At 35.9% G+C, this 21,197-nt stretch overlaps 1 protein-coding gene and 1 non-coding gene across 22 annotated transcripts; both read left to right on the top strand.

The window, feature by feature from the left end:
• Positions 1-547: 547 nt before the first annotated feature.
• On the top strand, positions 548-6,195 carry LOC110918157 (uncharacterized membrane protein YuiD). Of its 21 annotated transcripts, none has more exons than XR_004884307.1 (11): positions 549-941; positions 1,597-1,753; positions 1,849-1,899; positions 2,065-2,157; positions 2,391-2,509; positions 2,989-3,247; positions 3,812-3,913; positions 3,995-4,077; positions 4,905-5,056; positions 5,129-5,287; positions 5,361-6,174. XR_004884307.1 is itself a non-coding variant. In XM_022162516.2 (5 exons), the coding sequence occupies exons 1-5, from the start codon at positions 784-786 to the stop codon at positions 2,448-2,450; spliced, it is 519 nt and encodes a 172-aa protein (XP_022018208.1). In that variant the 5' UTR covers positions 549-783; the 3' UTR covers positions 2,451-2,746. The 21 variants fall into 21 exon arrangements, 1 of the variants encoding a protein (XP_022018208.1); XR_002581107.2 differs by adding an exon at positions 4,175-4,212 and having other exon boundaries at positions 4,905-5,287; XR_002581106.2 differs by adding an exon at positions 4,175-4,252 and having other exon boundaries at positions 4,905-5,287.
• Positions 6,196-6,921: 726 nt separating this feature from the next.
• Positions 6,922-7,003, top strand: TRNAS-GCU. The gene has a single exon. It is a non-coding gene; the product is annotated as a tRNA-Ser (tRNA).
• The last annotated feature ends 14,194 nt before the right edge of the window (positions 7,004-21,197 follow it).

Below are 21,197 nucleotides of genomic sequence, written 5' to 3'. Positions count from 1 at the left end.
GGTATTGTCACTACACCAGCTTTTATTTTTATTTTTAGGGTGTCCATCTAATTGTTTTTATAAGGTGCTTAGAAAATATAATATATTGGATCAACTAATTTTAAAAAAAATAATTGAGGTATGGAAACCCCGACCCACTCTATATGGGTCCGCCTAATCGTTTTTATAAGATGCTTAGAAAATATAATATACCAGATAAACTAATTTTTAAAAAACATTAAGGTATGTAAACTCTGACCCACTCTATATAGGTCCGTCCCTGGCGAAGCACCCGACCAAACCAAATAGGATCCCCTAGGGTGCTCCGAATACTCTTTTAACAATAAATAATTGGCTCCCCTAAATAACCCATTCGAAAAAAAAATACAATTGAAAATCATCAATTAACATTTTGATCAACAGCGTGGACCAGTTGGAGACACAGAAGCTTCTAGATAATCACATATCGACAAAACAAGATTCCACATTTCCACCAATCAAACTCCACATTTACCTCTGAGTTGTCACTTTTGAACATAACAATTATTACTTGTACACACCGCATCAAAACTAGTACGATTTTCAATGTAAATAATAACGGCCAACTGTAGACGGCCGTCTTATTGTACACGATACGTTGTTTAAACGGTGGCTCCCACCGTCAACGTCGCCGTCCGATTACCTCTGCACAATTCAAACTCTTTCAAATCTGAATTCAATAGTTGATTTCTTCAAATCAATTCTCCAACGTTCTGTGCATTTGTTGAAGAATTTACAGCAATTTCGAGTTTGCGTGAAAAGTCAATGGAGGAGGTGATCACCATCGCCGACGCGGCGTACCACGCTACCACGGCGGCAGTGACACCGTCGTCTTCGGCTCCGGTGCTTCCGTACAGTGTGCCGCTGTTGTCAGCGTTCCTTGCGTTTGCGATTGCTCAATTCCTCAAGGTTATTACTACCTGGTGAGTCAGATCTCAGTCAACGATCTATGTTTGACTGTAGTTTAGATCATGTTTGATTATTCTGTTTAATGTTGAATCGATAATTTGGTTACATATTCAATTTGTGACATCATGCTAAACACCAATAACTTTCAGAATATTGTTATTTATGTATTTGTAAACCCTAGTTTTTTTCAGCATCTAATTCATATGAACTGCAAGTCTTTGAAGTTTGACCTCTAGACTATAGTATCTTATGCTTTGATGATTTCGGTTTCTCAAAATAGTTAACAAGTTTTCCAAATTGTTAAAAAAGATTAAACGTATTAGACCATGTGTTGTGGTAGAAGACCTGTTAGGGTACCGTGGACGCTGTGTTTGCAATCCGATCCTATATCCTGGTTGCAGCCCGTGGATGTAGGTCAGCTTAGACCGTGGACGCTGCCCCCTATCTCTTTCTTTTGGAGCCAATCAGCAAGCCCCATTACACCTCCATGTGCATTTTACTTTTAATTTTTTTTATTACGCTTCACCTCTCCATAACACATATTGGTGGACTTGAAATGTGAAACACTACCTGTGTGGCGTTTTTTTCTTTTTTGCACATTTCGCATTCAGCACAACACAGTAGTCTTATCACTAACCTCTACATTTTGTGTAATCCTCTGAATTTCAGGTATAAGGAAAAGAAATGGGATCCTAAAAAGATTGTGGGCTCAGGTGGAATGCCTTCATCTCATTCTTCAACTGTTGTGGCACTTGCAGTATCCATTGGTCTACATGATGGCGTTGAATCATCATCATTTGCAATTGCTGTTGTTATGGCTTTTATCGTACGTAATCTCAGACATAATTCATTGCCACCACAAATAACTTTGTTCACGGGATTATAACTTTGTATACTTATTTGTATTTTGAAATAATGCAGGTTATGTATGATGCATCTGGAGTCAGACTCCATGCCGGTCGCCAGGCTGAAGTAAGAATTTTTTACCCAATATTTACATTTTTATTTTATTTAACATTTGATTGATTGTATTCCTGGATGATCATATAAATTTTTTGACGTATCAAGTAAGAGGAAAATGACCTTTTTACCCTTACATCGCTTTAAATATTGTCTACTTGTGTTAAACTTGTGCAGGTGTTAAACCAGATCGTCTGTGAATTTCCTCCGGAGCACCCGTTATCCACATCCAGACCTCTACGTGATTCTCTTGGGCATACTCCATTACAGGTTCCTCTTTCATCTGAAATATATATATTTTTTTAGTGTCGAATATGATTATAAGCATTATATTATTTTAATAACAATCTCTCCATGAAACTTACACTTTGAATGAATTGTGACAACATTATATGAAGAATTTATATTTTAGCGAGTGTAAAACGATTATTGAAAATATATTAAATGCTCAATATATAAGTATTATCTTTTTGGTTAATTTTACATAAATGTTTTTGGAACAGGTGATTGCAGGGGCCATGTTAGGAATCATAGTGGCACTTATGATGAAAGCATCTGAGTAGCACTATATGTGTTGGCCAAGGTGGATGATGCAAGCGTTCAATTGCTTTTGGCTTTTGAGGTGGTTTTCATGACCTCCAACATGTATAAAAATTGTTATTTTGTGAAGTGTCATTTCTACCATTTGTAGAAGTGACAAGCCATTGCTGTTATGGCATTCATTTATATGATGTAATTATGAAAATGAACTAAAATGGGTTTATTATTGTGATTTCATATTTAAAATCCAGGATTATGGTGAAATGTTCACGAGTACGTGTGGCATGTTTGTAGTATAGCGAAGTGGATTTTAAGTCGATTTGATCGTGTTAACGTAGTACTACAAGTGTGTATGTATCTGCGTGCTATTATTAATTCAAACTCACTGAAAGGTGTTGAATTTTTTTTAATCTTTATATATAATAAAAGAACAAGGTTGGGACACTTGTCCCCTCCATATTCAATTAAGACACATGTCAACCCCACCTTTAATTTACTAACGTGTTTATCATCTAGACTATCCACGCTATCCACACTCCTCAACCAGGTTTTCTTTTGTAGAGAGAGACAAGAAAGGCAGAAAACCTCATCCCCAAATACCCATTTCATCGCCTCCCTTTTAGATCTGAGACCTACAACGCTCTCTCCTTCAAATTCATGTCCGCCACCGCTACAATAACCACCGCTGAAACCAGTTGCAACCATCTTCCATCGATCTTGCCGCTAGGGTTCAACCATTTCCCACCGCTGAAACAGTTGCAACCATCTTCCATGGAAAAAAATGATGTTCGTACCCCAAGCATGTGCTGCTTATGTGAAGGTTTGATTTAGTTTATTTAAGTTGTTACATTTTTTTTCTATATTTTTATTATGATATCAAGCAATTTGCCTTGAAGTTCAATTTTAGGGTTTAATTTCTTTGCGTATTGTATCCATACTGCCATTTTGCTTTATGTTTTCTTTGAAGTTAGATATAAGTTTGTAGTTTCATTTTTTTTCTTATATTCATTTACTATTTTTTTATTATGCAAATTGGAACTGCTTAAGTCCTTGAGCAACTTTGTGGAAAGTACTGATCGATTTTGAATTTGAGTAAATTCGTTGTGTTTGTGTTTTTTAGGGGGAATTTTTTTTTTGTTGTCATGTCTTTAAATATAATCATCATTAACTTTTATATAAAAGGAAAAGCTAGATAACTGAAAGATGTATATAAATGGTTAAATGAGGTAGATTGAAACAAAGGAAAACACCATGTGGTTCTAAATGAACAGAATGAAAGAAAGAGTAAGGCATAATGTAGTAGAAAAGGGAATTTCAAGAAGAATGGAAATACTTCTACATGATTTAAAAGTGTTCTCATAATAAGCCTGGTATAATTGAACAGGACAATTGGGTCCTAACAAATTTTAGCCAAAACAGGAATCGGTAGTTGGTGGTGTACAAACAATGCATAGAATAGTAGAGGACAAGTTTCACGATGGATATGGTAAGTTCTCCATGGACATTATTATGTAATAAGAGGTTTCATGGGTCACTTTATTAACAGTTTTTTTTCCAAGTTATGCAGGGAAAACTTTACATATACGACTTTTGGATGACGTTATAAGCTCCATCAATGGATGGTATATGGAGCGTGGCCTTTTTGGCTTGGTTAGTGTTTGATCCCATTGTTATTTGCTCTTTCTGTAATTGCAGTTTTGTTTGACTCTACACCATTAATCATGTAAATGTATTTTGAGTTCATTAGGTTTCAGGGGTTGAGTTTCATTGTGGGGGAATTTTGAGGTTAGGCTAACAATATATCCATATGCTTTCTCAATAAAACGTACGAGTAAATCTTTGTTTATGCTATTTATTTAGACATTGTGTTTGTTTTCTTAATTACATTTTGTTTGTAATTTTTTACTAAGTTTTTAGCATGTTTATTAACCAACTATATATTAGAGGAAGCGATTTTATCTGCCAACGCCTTCTCTAGAGGTGACAAGATTTTGCAATTTGGGTAATGAGTCAGAACACGTTGTTCGGCTGGTTCGACCCACAAATTTGTATGTTTTTTAGATAAATAACTGATGTGTACTTATGATCCCAAATACTATATTTCATACAATAATGATGTATGTATTATAAGTAGACCTCACACTATTTTCAACCCTATTATCTGCCAGCGCCTTCTCTAGAGGTGACAAGATTTTGCAATTTGGGTAATTTCGGCTGGTTCGACCCACAAATTTGTATGTTTTTTAGATAAATAACTGATGTGTACTTATGATCCCAAATACGATATTTCATACAATAATGATGTATGTATTATAAGTAGACCTCACACTATTTTCAACCATTTTTAACCCATTCATTCTATCTAAGAAATAGATGTGACTTGTAACCCTTAATTCTAGCATTTAATCTTTTTTCTACAAGCCTTTATTAAAAAAAAATTACTTTATTCGCTTTTCGTGATTTCGGTTTATGCTTAGGTATTTCTAGGGCTAGCTGTTTAAGGTTCATATAACCTTATGAATCTTGAATGACTCAATTTGGTTAAAGTCTATCGGGAACAAGTTAGGAATGGCGCCTTCGACTGAAGAACGGGCCGCTGAAGCCAAGTTTAACGAGGATGGAAATACAGGTTTGAAGAATCAGGCTAAGTAAGGTTAGGCCTTTTAGTTGTTCCACCTCTTATATATGCGTTCATTGGTAGCTCGAGAGATATTGCAATGGGCCCTGTGGCAGTGGTCTCTCTGTTGCTTGGAACTTTGTTACGAGATGAGGTTGAGCCAAAAACACCTGAATATTTATGTCTTGCTTTCACTGCAACATTCTTTGCTGGAGTCACTCAAGCTGCACTCGGGTTTTTCAGGTAATATAACTTTAACAAAAACTGTCGTTTTGATCCGAATCTTATATAGTTTTGAGAGTTGCTCTTTTTACAGATTGGGTTTTCTGATCGATTTTCTGTCACATGCTGCGATTGTGGGGTTCATGGGAGGAGTGGTTGTTACCATTGCGCTTCAGCAACTTAAAGGGTTGTTAGGGAACAAGGATTTAAAAAAAAGACTGATTTAGTTCATGACCAACTTACTAAACTAAAACTTGTGTTCATAAAATAGAAAATGGAAAATAGTACTGACAAGTGTGAAAACATTATTATTTTAAATTATTTGGTTTCATGTTATTTGGATTTTTTTTTTTTAAATCATACATCATATTTTTTTATATATTTTAAATTTAACTTTTTTAAGCCCGTGTGTCACACGGGATATAAGCTAGTTAAGTATATAAAGTCTACGTTGTGCTTTAGTGGTCAATCTAATATATAAGTTGGTACATGTTTTTGTTATTTTCGTTTTTTTTTTCTAGATTCGTTAAGAAGGATCGTGCTTGGAAGCTTTGATGCCCCGTTTTGTCTTTGTGGTTGATGAGTCTACATCATACCCCCCACCAGAACAAACATTTTTGAAGATCTTGTGAGCATAAAAAAAAAACATTTTTGGAAGGTTGTGTATTGAAGGGTATTCGGTCGGTAAGGGTGGCTCTTAAGCCGTCTAACACTTATCCAATAATCCACACGTCTTGAAATACGCCCAGTACTCTTCAGAGCAAATATAAAGAGATGTCATATGTGGTCAATGAATGCTCTGAGTGACGCCTCTATGTGTTGAATCATATTACCACGTTAATAATGAGTGCAATTCAAATAGTTTTTATCATATGTATATGTTTCAAGTTCAAGTGATAAGTATATAATGAAGATGTTGAAAAAACTAATCTAATGAACGTTTAGATATAAGCCCCTAACTTAGTAATAAGAAATTAGAAATTGTTATGCATTAAAAATAAAGAGTGAATTTTAAGGATTGTCCTTTATCTTTATACTCATTTTCAGACGCTGTTCTTTATGTTTTAAATTGACGAGTTTTGTCCTTTATGTTTAAAATTGACGAGTTTTGTCCTTTATGTTTTCATATCATACACGTTTTGTCCTTTATGCCTAACCCAGATAGTTTTTTTAGTTAAATTTGGTCATGTGCTTTGCACATAAGGGCATTTTTGTCAATTCAAAGGTTGCAGAAGCTTTGAGCTGTAAATTTGCCGTTGAACTTACCTTTGAATTGACAAAAATGCCCTCATGTGCAAAGCATATGACCAAATTTAACTTAAAAAACTAACTGGGTTAGGCCTAAAGGACAAAACGTGTATGATAAGAAAACATAAAGGACAAAACTCGTCAATTTTGAACATAAAGGACATCACCTGAAAATGGATATAAAGATAAAGGACAGTCCATAAAATTCACCCAAAAATAAATAATAAACCCCAACGAACAAAATTATTATATCATTAACTTTTATGATCCCAAGAAGAATGAGTTTTGCAAAAAAATTACAAACTGAGTTAGAATTAAGAATTTTAAAGCGATATGAAATTGAAAAAGAAAAAAAAAATACATTCCGTTTTTCTATAAGAAGAATACAATTAAACGTATAACATGTCGACGCTTTGGCCGAGTGGTTAAGGCGTGTGCCTGCTAAGTACATGGGGTTTCCCCGCGAGAGTTCGAATCTCTCAGGCGTCGAATTTTTTTTTATCGCTTTTTTAAGAAAAAGAAGATGAATTATTTCCATTTTCAAATACTAATAAGAAACACAAACAACGATTTTTTTATTTTTTTTATAAAGCATAATTGTTGCAAATTTTAAAAGAGTTGGAATTTGAATTGCATTTTTAACCTGTTTGTTTTGAACCGAAGTCAAATGACAAAATATTTGGTTGGAGAATGAACGAATTCACACAGGTAAATAAATTATTCCTTTCAGATTGTAATGACATTAAACAAATCACGGTTCTTTGATCTTAAATTCCAATTCCATTAAATAATTCGGTGAAAATGAAGAATCCAACAAATTGTTGCCATAGTGTTATTTTAAACAATCAATATACAATGCAAAAAATCTACCTTCTAAGTGGTCAAAATACACATGTATATCAGATGTGTAAATGCTAATTAGTGTGATAATCTACATTGCTCTTGTTGCCTCTTGTAAAGCTGTATTTGGAACCACGTTTTATGTCGTATACATCCATTAAATGTCAAATAGGATGGGCTGAGTTATATGTCAAAACGGATAAATTATAGACTTACCGATCCAGTCTTACAAAAAAAACTACCCACCGTACTGAGGTAATATGCTATTGAGTTTAAAAGACCCTGCATGGTGGTTATGAAACAACTTAATCAAGGATCAAATAATGATCCTTGATCTATTGTAGTGTATTTGAGAGTGTGAGAAGGATAACACAAGTTTTGTAAAAAAGGAAATACTTATGATTTCTTGGTGATGTTCATTGTTGCAAACCATCCCTATATATTTCTTGATTGACATTTTGGAGGTATAAAGCGAACTTCATATTTAGGGCCTTTTAGAAAGAAAGAAAGAAAAGTGAATTATTTTGCCTTAGAACCTAAATTGTTTTTGCAACAATTACATACTAAGCTGATATACTAGTAGCACACATTACCTGGTTCACAAATAAAGTAATGAAGTTGCAAAATTTAAATATGTGCAAAAGAAATACCACTAAACGGCTTACCTTGTTTTTGGGCATAACGGAGACCTCAGTTGAAAATCATCGTGTCATCTTTGCTGGTCCGAGACAACCGAACGAAAGACAAAATGGTGGTTTAAGATTGTACGGTGTGAAGGGGTTTGAAAATAAAGTGTTATGTGACATGTGGACAATACGTAAGCACACGTCAAAAATGGGGCGTGGTAAAAAAACGGGGGTTGTGGGACGAGGCGTGGAAGAATGGCGTTATTTATTTAACACGTGGCACTCAATTCTTGTTATATTTTATTATTCAAAACTATATAAAAATGACAAATTAGATTTAAATAATCCCAGCTTTCTTAATTTGGACGATAATAATCCGAACTGATCCACTTTTGGCCGATAATAGTCTGCGTTAAATATAGTTTAACGGAGTTAAGTTTTTTTTTTCTGAATTACAAACTGATGTTTTAGGGCTTTTGATTAGAACGAGGATACGATTTGATTGATGTAAAATTTACCTCGAAATACTGCCCAAAACAACGAGAACGGTGCTTCAATACGGGTGTTTAAACTTTTAATTAACAAAAATCAAACCGTTTGAAGCATCGTTTCGAGGTACGTTTTACATAAATCGACTCGTATCCTCGTTCTGATCAAAATCCCTAAAACATCAGTTTGTAATTCGGAAAAAAGCTTAACTCCTTTAAGCTATTTTTAGCGGCGGACTATTATCGGTCAAATGTGGACCAGTTCGAATTATTATCGGCCAAATTGAGAACGCTGGGATTATTTAAATCCAATTTGCCTATAAAAATATATTTAATAGTTTTAAATACCTATGTAATGATTGAGGTTCCTGTAAAAAAGACCAAAAGTGTGAGAAAGGTAAGAAAGAATATCAGACATTAGATCTTTGATCTAATGGTTGAGATCAATAGGGACCAAATTGTAAAATGTGTTTTATTTTTTGGATTGATTTGAAAATTATAGGTGTAATAAAGTCTTTTATATTCACTTTGAAATAGGAAACTATAAATCAAATCCCTACAATTTCGAATCCTTTCTCTTCTTTCCAGATTTTTCGAACAACAGCTTCAAATAACGATATGTTGCTTCAATTAAAACCCTAACACTTCAAATTTCGACAACCTGTTCGAATAACAGCTCCAAACAACGATCGAATCAATGAATATGCTTCAAACTTCAACAATCAGTTCCATTAACAGCTTCTCCGACGAATGTAGCGATTAATTTCAACCTTTCTTCTTCCAGATCTGTGTATTCGAATCCTCCTTCTTCACCAGATCAAAGATCTCGAATCATCATCATCATCAATCCATCTAGAATCATCATCATCATCGATACAGCAGATTCATCATTCCTTCATCATCATCATCATCAATACTGTAGTGTCTTTAATAGTGTTATATACTTATTGACTGGTGTTATATAATTATTGAATGGTGTTATATACTTATTGAATGATGTTATATATGTGCTGAATGGTGGTTTGCAGTGTTATTCCTAGTGTTTTTTATAGAGATCTTTAAAATAGTGTTATATAGTTATTGAATGGTGTTATATACTTATTGAATGGTGTTATATAATTATTGAATGGTGTTATATATGTGCTGAATGGTGGTTGCAGTGTTATATATATATATATATATATATATATATATATATATATATATATATACAGGGTTAGGGTGGTGTTTTAACATCTGAAAGAACTGTAATAAGATCCAAGCGTGGTGTTTTAAACAGTAGGAAACATTGTATTTGTGATTCAAGCCATAGTATTTTAACATGTTATGAATTTGTTCTGATGTTTGTGAATGATGGAAAACACCATACGCGATTAAAACATCATACCAAGAGCAGCTTCTGTAACGCATGTTGTAAAAACACCATGAATTGAACTATGAATTTATTTAAAACACCATGTCATGAACATGCTCTGATTTTGTGAATGATGCAAAAAAAAATTGAAATGAAGTAGGAATGATGTTATGGACAGTTATCAAGTCCTTAAATCAAAGATTTTCTCTCTCCAAATTCATAACTGGAGATTCCTTACCATATTTGAATTGTTGATGCATTTACAATTATACCCTTAAGTCTTAATTTTAATTAGTGCCACATGTCCTCACCATATTCCTTCTTACACTTCTCACAAAAACCACATTTTTTACAACAACATCACCCCCTATGTAATAATTAACAATAACAAAAAATGATTGCATAATTAAAAAAAGATTATATAAATAAAAAAATGAAAGCTAAAAAACCCGAAGCTCAAATAAAAAAAACGAAATTAAGTACAATATTTTGCCTTTAGTTCTTCTTTCATTTTCTCGTACATTTCCCTCTCTACGTCGTCAATGTGATCGATCTTCATAGCGAGGAATTTTATATCTGATTTCCTTTCCTTTCGCTCGTACTAGGTTGGTTTTAACCTCTCTTCATTGGACCATCAAAATTACAATAACCTTGTGAGGAAAAACACGTGAAATGATTTAAACTTGGGAACAAAATCCAGTTCTTGCGTCCACAATTAAGGCCCCAAGATTCGAGGCTGATGCCAAACAACTTATGTGTAAACTTTTGGCGATTTCATGTTGTTACACCTGCAAAGAACCAAGACCACAATGTGTTAAGCTTCCCCAAAACAATATTAATAAATATAAATATAAAAATGGCTTGTTCTAATAATAGTCGCAACTTCTCTTATGCAGTTCCTTGGAAGCATATCATTAAAATCGAGTCCGACTTGAACTGTGCGGGTTTGGACTTGAGAAGTATTATCAAAGCGTTTGTTGGGAACGCCTCCACAATCTTATTTTGACTCGACAGATGGGTTGGGTCATCGCCCATGGCCTCGGCTTTCCTAACTCTGTTTTGCCTCAAAAAGGACAAATTCTGCACCATTTCAGGTCGGGGTCTATGGAGTATGGGGGTGTCTCAAATGTGGGCTTGGAAAAGGCAGCCGGCTCTGTTTGCTGAGCTTTCTGAGCTTCAGAATTTGCAGTCCACTCCCTAGCCGAGGTTGTTACTATTTCTCTGGCCTCTGACTCCTGGGTGCGGAATCTTCCATCCTCAAGTAGTTTTTCTGTTCAAAGTATAAAAATAACACTTGTTAGTAGGCCTGTAAAGAACCGAACGAACACGAACATAGGCATGTTCGTGTTCATTCATTTGACTTTAACCGAACACGAACATATAATCGAACAAATTTTTTTGTTCGTGTTCGTTCATTAAGAAATCGGGCATTTTCATGTTCGTTTAAAGCCTAAACGAACAGTTCACGAACATAAAAAAATTAACTAAACATATTTGAATAAACATAAATTAACATGATTGAAGAAACAAGTCTAATATATTACATTTTATCCGAAAACACATCTAAATAAGGGTTCATAGATATACTAATTAGTTATATTTATATAAGTAGTTAGAAAACCTAATATTTATATAAATATAACTATTTATGTATTTATTAAAAGAGTAAATTACAAGTTTTGTCCTTTATGTTTGTACCAAATTACAGGGGGTGTCCTTTGCCTTTAAATTTGATGAGTTTTGTCCTTAACATTTCAAAATCCTACATGTTATGTCCTTTAGCCCTAACTTAGTCAGATTTTTTTTGTTAAATATGGTCATGTGCCTTGCACACAAGGGTATTCTTGTCATTTTACTCTCCAGGGACTATTGAGTAAATAATTCAGATCAAGGGACTAAATGTTAAACCCCCCTCTCTCTCTATCTATGGAACTTTCTTCTTCAACTAGCCACTGCCACAACTACCCACCCCCACCTGCCACCAATCTCCACCACCGTAAACACCATCACAACCACCATAAGCAACCACCAATATCCACCACCGTCAACCAAATCTGAACTAAGGGACTCCTAAACACCCCTCGTTGTTTCCCCCCTCCTAAACGTGGTGGTTGTTGCAGCGTGAAGCCACCACCGTCACCACCATACAATTACCAAAGCGTTCCCAAATCAAGTGAATAATTCTCCCTATGATACTAATCCTCATACCCCGGATTAAAGAAAACCACCAGAAATCCATATTTTGACCCTTATGACATGCAGGAAACCACAAGAAAACACTCAACTTCAGTGTTCAGAAGATGCAGTAATGATAAAAACGGAACTCACAATCGAAGCCTATCTCGATTTGAGAGTACTGTCCTAGTTAATGATAAAGATATCTTATTATTCCATTGCCGGAGATTCTCCGGAGGATTGTACACACTCAAATCCCAATTCTACCACAAACCCATGATAAAGACAACTTTTACAAAACCCACACCAGAAAAAGTAAAAAGAAAAACAACAAAACCAGTATGAAATTGAGGTCAATAATCCCAATTTTTCTACAAACCTTTCAGCCCTACACCTCCGCACCCGAATACCCTTACCCCATCACAAGCCCCAAACGCTACCCAAACATCGGAAAAATCAGCATTCAACGGACTGGAGGGAGGTGTCCTGACCGCAGGGAATTCAAAATTATTTGGGGTTAGGGTTCCGATGGGGGTGGATGTTGGTTGCAGGGGGAGGCGGCGGTGGAGTTGGTATGTGCAGTGGAGGAAGCAGTGGTGGTGGCAGCATATGGTGGTGGTGGCGAAGATGGCGGTGGTGGCAGCATATGATGGTGTACATGAAGACGGTGGTGGTGGTGGCGGCATATGATTTTGTTGAGTCTGTTGACATGTGAAATGAGGAAGGAGATATAAATTGGGTTCTTTTTATATATAAATGGTTTTTACACATTAGTCCTTTAATATAAATTGTTTTACACAATAGTCATCGGGTAAGTAAAATGACAAGAATGCCCTTGTGTGCATGGCACATGCCTATACTTAACAGAAAAATCTAACAAAGTTAGGGCTAAAGGACATAATGTGTAGGATTTTGAAACGTTAAGGACAAAACTCGTCAAATTTAAAGACAAAGGACACCGCCTGTAATTTGGTACAAACATAAAGGACAAAAGTTGTAATTTACTCTTATTAAAATTTAAACGAACATAAACGAACGTTCACGAACATAAAAGAATGTTCATGAACATAAATGAACGAACACAAGGTGTCTTCATGTTCGTTTATTTAATTAAACGAACAAATTTTTTTGTTCGTGCCCGTTCGTTTATTAAATAAACGAACATAAACAAACTTCCCGCCAAACAAGTTCATGAATAATTCATGAACGCTCGGTTCGTTTTACAAGTTAGTAAACACAGTATAAGACCACATGTTCATTTGGTTATTTCTAACATCTCCCTTGGATAAGTTAAATGCTCATACACCACTACTAATTAACACACTGACTAATGATGTCATCTAACTCAACTAACTTGCTAATCTAACATTTGCCTCATTCACATCTTCTATTCTTTCAAACACTTCACAATAAATCTACCAAAATAATCAAGAATCATAACCTAGGTTTATAAAGGTAAAAACCTAATTTGTTTATTTATTTTTTTTAAATGTTGGTTTACATGTTTGTGTGTTCGAAAAATACAGGTAAAACCATAATGTTTTAAGGTAAAAATGCAATTGTAGCTGTGAATAATTGTAGGGGATTCGATATCTACATGTATCTTCTTCTTATTTTTTTTATTTTTTTTTATAGATATTCATGAATTCTTTTATGGGCCCTAAAATTGATCTATATTTGTATGTGCGTTCTGTGAAGTATATATTGTATATGATTTTTATCAAATATATTTCAAGCATATATGGAACTTGTGTTCACCGTTCAAATGGTGTATGTATTTGTTTCATTGTTTAGTAAATATGGTGATTAATCAATTGTATACCTCTAGTGTAAGTTAGGAAAGCTAGGGTTTCTAGTATTTGGAACTTGGTTTGTTCAAACTTCAAAAACATGTAATTAATTACAACAACTAGGTTAAGAATTCAGGAAAAAATTTAAAAAGTTGAAAATGGATTATCTTCCTCAAAATGATTCTGGCCCATTAAGAACACTAGTTTTTTTTAGTACTTTTTAGGGTTCATGTTTTTAGGCTTACTGTGTAGGGTAGAAGATACTAGTAACCTAATTTGATTATTGGAATATTGGTTTCTTTATTTTGCTTATGTTGATAAGGGGAGTTCTTTATATATGGTTTTGCCTTGTTGTGCATCTAGTATTTGGAACTTGGTTTGTTCAAACTTCAAAAACATGTGGAATGTTAAAGATTATGGAAGTGAATGCTGATAGAAATAAATGGCGAGTGGAGGAAGAGATTGAACCCTAATGCACGAGACAACCCGGCTGGATAACCTTTGTGTTACCCAGTGTTTCATCATTGGCGCCCACAGTGTTTCAATTTATTGCGATTTCAATCCAAATGACTAACTTCCATCCACTTTCATGTTAGGTCTAGGTCACATGCCAAACATGTGATGGGTAATATGGTAATTGCCAATCTCTATAGAATAATAAAATCTTTAGATATATGTTTTCAATAAAATCTTTAAATATAGACAAATACAAATAAACTGGGATTTACACATTGTAAAAGACCATTGATTACTAAAATTAGTGAATGAAGAATTCCCCTTAAAAAATATTGATTTTGTACAAATATATGTTAAAAAAATAAACACAGAAAGCACAAATTACATGTCAAAAGACGATTTTAATTCTTGAAGCACGTTTTCTGGCTTTTGACACTATAAGATTGCTTCTTGAATTTTATATTCCGTGATCATAATCAAACACAACATACGCATAAGTTTTTCAAACATGTTTTCATTTTGAATCATCTCGGATATTAAAAAGACATTGAATCTAAGGAACACAAAACAATTGTTTGTGTAAACTACATCTCCCTCTCGACATTTAAAAAGACCTTGTGTTGGTTCAGTTCTGTTTATTCATAATGGAAAACATGAAAACATACATGTCACAGCAGACAATGCAGTGGAGAATCCAGTCAGAGAAGATGACATCTAGTTCGACATAGTTGTCAGTGTGATCTGGTTCCTCCTTAGGGTGCTGACTGATGATGGTGATGATGAGAACCGAATAGGGGATTCGGTTATGGAGAAGAGGTCGATTGATGTTATGCTAATAGGGTATGTCTAATTGTATAACTGAGTAACCCCTTAACCTCTACATAAGTCTCCTTATATAAGCACCCAGGAGGAAACCTAATTAGTTAGTAAGGGTAATATGGTCCATCAACGATTACCAACTAATTATTTAATAGGTTATTATATATTTTGATCTATATAATGTAAATGATTATAATGGCTACTAGATTAAATATTAATACGTAATATATTTAATCTTACATTCTCCCACTTAGCCGAGTAATCATTTACTATGAGTATTAGATAAGCCTGATCAGGAGTTAACACTCATTTTAGCCTTAAACAAGTACTATAGCAGAGAATACAGCCGTTGAATCATTATGCGACTCAGGACCCCCATTAGTCATACTATAGCCTTAATTTAAAACCTAATCGTCATGATCAAAATACGCTTAAGCCCTTTGTTTGATTTGTAACTTTATTTGTCTATATGCCATTATACCGGTTGAACATATTCTAAGAGACATACAAAATCAAACTGAGGAAATTTCATTAACATAAAACGTAAGCTAGGACAATATGCTCAAATAAGGTCTTTACTAAATCCCATATTCCGAACATGTTCTTAGGAGGGAAACCTTTAGTCATCGGATCCGCAAGCATATCTTTAGTACTAATATACTCGATGCAAAGATTATTTTTCTCAACTCGTTCACGTACGAACAGATATTTTGTATCGAGATATAAACCAGCTCCAGTCGAACTGTTACTGTTCGAGAAACTAACGGCAGCTGAGTTATCACAATAAAGCTTCAATGGTCTGGAAATGGAATTAACGATTTTGAGTCCAGTGATCAGATTTCTAAGCAACATTCCATGACAGGTTGCGTTATAAACAGCAATGTACTCTGCCATCATTGTGGAAGTTGTGGTCAACTGTTGTTTATGACTCTTCCAAGAGATAGGGCCGCCTGCTAACATAAAGATATAGTCCGAAGTGGATTTCTTATCATCTTTGCATTTGGCAAAATCAGAATCAGAATAGCCCACCACTTCTAAATGATCACTTCTTCTATAAGTCAGTTTATAGTCTTTCGTCCCTTGCAGATATCGAAGTACCTTCTTAGCTGCTTTCCAGTGATCTAGGCCAGGATTAGTCTGATAACGGCCTAGCATTCCAGCAATATAAGCGATATCTGGGCGAGTACAGACTTGAGCGTCAAGCTCCCGACTACTGACGCGTAAGGTATCTGGCTCATTTGCTCCTTCTCAACCTCTGTTGTCGGACACTAGAATGAACTGAAAACATCTCCTTTGACTACTGGAGCGACGGAGGGTTTGCACTGTTGCATGTTGTAATGTGTAAGGACACGATCTATGTAAGCCCTTTGGGACAATCCTAAGATCCCTTTGTGTCTATCTCGGTGAATTTCAATGCCAATGACGTAAGAAGCATCTCCGAGATCCTTCATGTCGAAGTTATGCGAGAGTAACCGCTTCGACTCATGCAACATGTCTAAACTATTACTTGCCAATAGAATATCATCTACGTAAAGGACAAGTATAGTAAAGTTGCTCCCACTCATCTTGAGGTAGGTGCATTGATCCGCTTGATTCTTCATAAAACCTTGTTTCTTCATGACTTCATCAAACTTGAGGTACCACTGACGTGATGCTTGTTTTAACCCATAAATGGATTTCTTTAACTTACAGACTAGATGCTCCTGACCTTCAGGTTTAAAGCCTTTAGGTTGTTTCATGTAAACATCTTCGTCCAAATCTACGTTAAGGAAAGCGATTTTAACGTCCATCTGATGCAGCTCTAAATCAAAATGGGCTACTAGGGCCATGACGATCCTTAATGAATCTTTACGAGAGACAGGTGATAACGTCTCTTGATAATCAATTCCCTCTTTCTGAGTGTAGCCCTTTGCAGTCAATCTCGCTTTGTAGTGTTCAACGTTCCCATTCGAATCCAGCGTTGTTTTGAACACCCATTTACATCATACGGGTTTGACACCGTTGGGTAATTCTACCAAATCCCAAACGTCATTTTTCTTCATGGAATCAAGCTAATCAATCATTGCTTTATTCCATTCAGAAGACTGATCACTGCTAATGGCTTCATTGTAAGAGATAGGATCATTGAGCTTTCCGGGATCCATTTCAGTCAGGTAGGTAACATAATCATCCCAATTAGTAGGCCTTCTTTGCCTAGATGACCTCCTGAGTGGATTATCGGGTTCAGCGTTGTCTTGGTTATGAGCGTTTGATGTGCCTTCGTCATGAGGTATAATAGGTTCTGATTGTAGAGGTGAAATTGGAGTTGGTGCAGTAGCTTCAGGTACAGTAGTTGCATTGGGTAACAAGAGGAGTAATCGAAGTAATGGTAAGCGACGAGTCTCCCCCCCCCCCCGCGTCTTGTACTTCTTGCAATTATTCGTAAGGGTTGGTACTGCTCCCACTGACCTTGAAATCCTCCAGGAACGCAGCACGCTTGGTTTCAACAATACAGGTGACATGAGAAGGACAATAGAAACGATAACCCTTTGAATTATCAGGATACCCGATAAAGAAACAGGTAACTGTCTTAGGGTCAAGTTTCCTTAGGAAAGGATTGTAAAGTTTTGCTTCAGCAATGCAGCCATACTTTCATATATTTAAGACTCGGTTTCCTTCCTGTCCAAAGTTTATAAGGAGTTTTAGGGACAGACTTAGAAGGAACTCTATTGAGTATATGAACAGCTGCTTTTAACGCCTCAGTCCAGAGGAATAATGGTAAATTAGTATTGGTTGTAGGATCGGTTTTGACATCGTACGATTGCGTAACGAACGTTCGACGTGCAGAATCCGTGAACGTGCGTGACCGAACACACAAGAACGTACTAAAACCGTGATTCTTATTGTCAAATATGACGTGTACAATGCAAGAATCACGTGAGAGAACTTTCTCTCTCTAGACTTTCTCTCTCTAAGTCTAGAGCTTTCTAAATGCAAATGTGCAAAAGTTTTAACACTAACACTATAACTCCTTAGTTATAGGCCAAGGCTTTTAATGAAACTTTTCATTAATTACAAGATTGCCACCTTGCCTTTTGACTAGATATAATACTTTAAAGACTCGTTATCTTCAGTTTCCCGCTACGGCTCGGATTGACGAAGGCGATAGACATTAATGCACTAACATTGGCTAACATACTGCGCACCATGTTCATAAGGGTACGGTTTCTTCTTTTAGCGACACCGTTCTGCTGAGGTGTACCAGGCATGGTGTATTGGTTCACAATCCCCTGGCCCTTACAAAACTCATAAAATAGACCAGGAGCTTGACCCACATCAGTATGTCTTCCATAATATTCACCGCCTCTATCTGATCTCACAACTTTAATCTGACGATCTAATTGCTTTTCAACTTCAGCCTTATAATCTTTAAAGGTTGTTAGAGATTCAGATTTCTCCTTAATAAGATACAAGTACATATAACGAGAATAATCGTCAATGAACATGATAAATGAAGTATGTCCTGTTATGCCACCGATTTGGTAGGGACCACTAATGTCAGTGTGAATGAGTTCTAATAAATTAGAGCTCCTAGTGGCACCTTTCTTATTCACTAATGTCATTTTACCTTTAAGACATTTGACACATGTTCCAAAATCAGAGAAATTGAGAGGAGGTAAGACTTCATCCTTTACGAGACGATTTAATCGTTCTTTTGATATGTGGCCTAAACGCTGATGCTACAACATGGATGAAGTTTCTAAGTCTCGTTTCTCTTTCATCTTTGTGAGTGATTCATTAATGTTATATGACAACAAAGATTTGGAAAAATTATCATCTAGTTCTAATCTATAGAGATCACCATCCAGAATACCAGTACCATAAAGAACAGAATCACAGAGGATAGAGAGTTTGCGATGACCATGGGAAACAATAAAACCGTCCATGTCTAACTTTGGTCCTGATACAAGGTTCCGAGTTACCTCAGGAACATATAAGGTATCATAAAGTTTAATACATAAACCAGTTTTCATAAATAATTGTAATGTTCCAATGGCCTTCACTTCTAATTCTCGATCATCCCCAACCTTAAGCGTTCTTTGGTTTCTTTCCAGCTTCCGGATTGTAAGGAATCCCTGAGTTGAATTTGTAACATGAACCATAGAACCAGAATCAAACCACCAAGAATTAGCAGGAACATTTAAATTATAGGACTCAAGTATCATAAAATAATCGTTTCCTTTCTTAGCCAGTCACTCCTTAAAGTCAGGGCATTCCTTCTGCATATGTCCTGCCTTTTTACAGAACTTGCAGTGGATTCTGCCTAAGGAGTTCTTAGAGCTGGAAGGTGCACTTGTGTTAGGATTGGGCCTTTGGACTTTAGAAGCATCCTTCCTCTGATGATTGTTCTTCCTCTTCTTAAAGTTGGAGGTGGTGAAGTTAGCAACATCAGTAGTGCGATCCATCCTCATACGCTCTTCCTCCTGTACGCACATAGCGACCAGCTCACTCATCGTCTATTTGTCCTTCTGAGTGTTGTAATTGATCTTGAATGCTTCAAAAGACGAAGGAAGCAAAGTAATGATGAAATGAACAAGGAAACCATCACTGATTTCCATTTCCATCCCATTCAACTTATTGGCCATGTCATTCATCATCATGATGTGCTCGCGAATGCCGCTCCTCCCATCATACTTAGTTGTCACCAGCTTGAGGATAAGGGTACTAGCATGTGCTTTAGACGTCCCCTTGAACTGCGCCTCCACAGAAGCCAAGTAGGTTTTAGCATCTTCAGAATCAGGAATGGCTCCCCTGATTGAATTGCTTATGGACTGCTTCATAAACATGAGAGACATGCGGTTACACCTAGTCCACTTTTCATGAGTTAACTGCTCAGTAGTAGTACTTTGTGGAGTAAGGTCCGCTGGCTTATTCTCTCTTAGAGCATAGTCAAAGTCCAGCAGTCCAAGTGTAAGCATGAGAGCATCCTTCCATGCAGCAAAGTTATCACCGGTCAAAGGTGGAATCCCGTAATTGGGTGCTGATAGTGGAAATAAGATGAGCAAGTTATGATACTGAGGAAGAAGTCCTAATGTGATCTAAGGGCACGTTAAATTAAGGCAAGCATAAATAATGAGCATTTTACATTATGAAGCTGTGATATTGTTTATTACTAAATCAAAATAATAGCCTTAGTTAAAAAATTCTACTTAAACGAAGACAAATCAGCTTTGGCCAGAAGTGTAATCATTTAAGCATATATGCAAAGTGGTTGTAACAAATCAGCTTTGGCCAGAAATTGAGACAATCACTTTAGTTATGCACTTGTTAAGTATGTCATCTATGAAGGAATTAAATCAGCTTTGGCCAGATATTAAGACATTCATATTTATGATGCACACTTAACATAGCTTTCGTAATACTTGAATGATAAGTAGATGTATCAAATCAGCTTTGGCCAGAAATGATACAGCAGAAGCTCATTCAAGTTAAGCTATTTCTGGTTTTGTAAAACATTATCTGATTCTGATTAATTAACTAAATATTTACAAAACCATTTATTTAATAGCAAACCACCTGTTAGCGCGGATCGAACTCCGCGGCGAGTTCGCTGGGGTTGCAGGGGGATAGCGCGCCCCCGCACGCGGTTCGGGGCGGAGCCCCGAGCTAAATCTTAGTTCACATTAAACAGCCTAAAATAATGAGGTTTCGAGTCAGGTCTCGACTGAGTCATGAGATCTCGAGTCAGTTATGAGGTCTCGAGTCGCAACCTTGTTGTTTCGAGTCGGAACCATGGTATCGACTACTATATTTTATGAGATCTCGACTCATAATGAGGTCTCGAGTCGCAACCACAGTCTCGAGTCGCAACCACAGTCTCGAGTTGTGAAGATTTAAGCCCTTAGTCGAAACCTCATTGGTCTCGAGTTGACACCTTATGGTCTCGAGTCGAAATCGTTGTTTCGAGTTGTGAATATTTGAGAACATTTATGATTTCGAGTCGAGATCTCGTGGTCTCGAGTCGAGATCTTGGTCTCGGCTTGTTAGTGCAGTGATGTCTATCGCCTGCGTCAATCAGAACCGTAGCTGAAATAGAAGTAAAATAGGCTTTATATTGTAAATCACGTTTGTTAGAATTAAAAGTTTGTCTGCCAC

Source organism: Helianthus annuus, chromosome 16 (assembly GCF_002127325.2).
Source record: "Helianthus annuus cultivar XRQ/B chromosome 16, HanXRQr2.0-SUNRISE, whole genome shotgun sequence".
NCBI lineage: Eukaryota > Viridiplantae > Streptophyta > Magnoliopsida > Asterales > Asteraceae > Helianthus > Helianthus annuus.
Note: the sequence above shows the minus strand (reverse complement) of the source record. Positions and strands in the feature narration are given on the sequence as shown.

Excerpts from the sequence above, each read along its gene's own strand:
- LOC110918157 (XM_022162516.2), top strand. The coding sequence starts at position 784 with ATGGAGGAGGTGATCACCATCGCCGACGCGGCGTACCACGCTACCACG. Across the intron at positions 942-1,596 it reads CTCAAGGTTATTACTACCTG|GTATAAGGAAAAGAAATGGG; the intron begins GTGAGTCAGATC and ends TCTGAATTTCAG. Across the intron at positions 2,158-2,390 it reads TTGGGCATACTCCATTACAG|GTGATTGCAGGGGCCATGTT; the intron begins GTTCCTCTTTCA and ends TTTTTGGAACAG.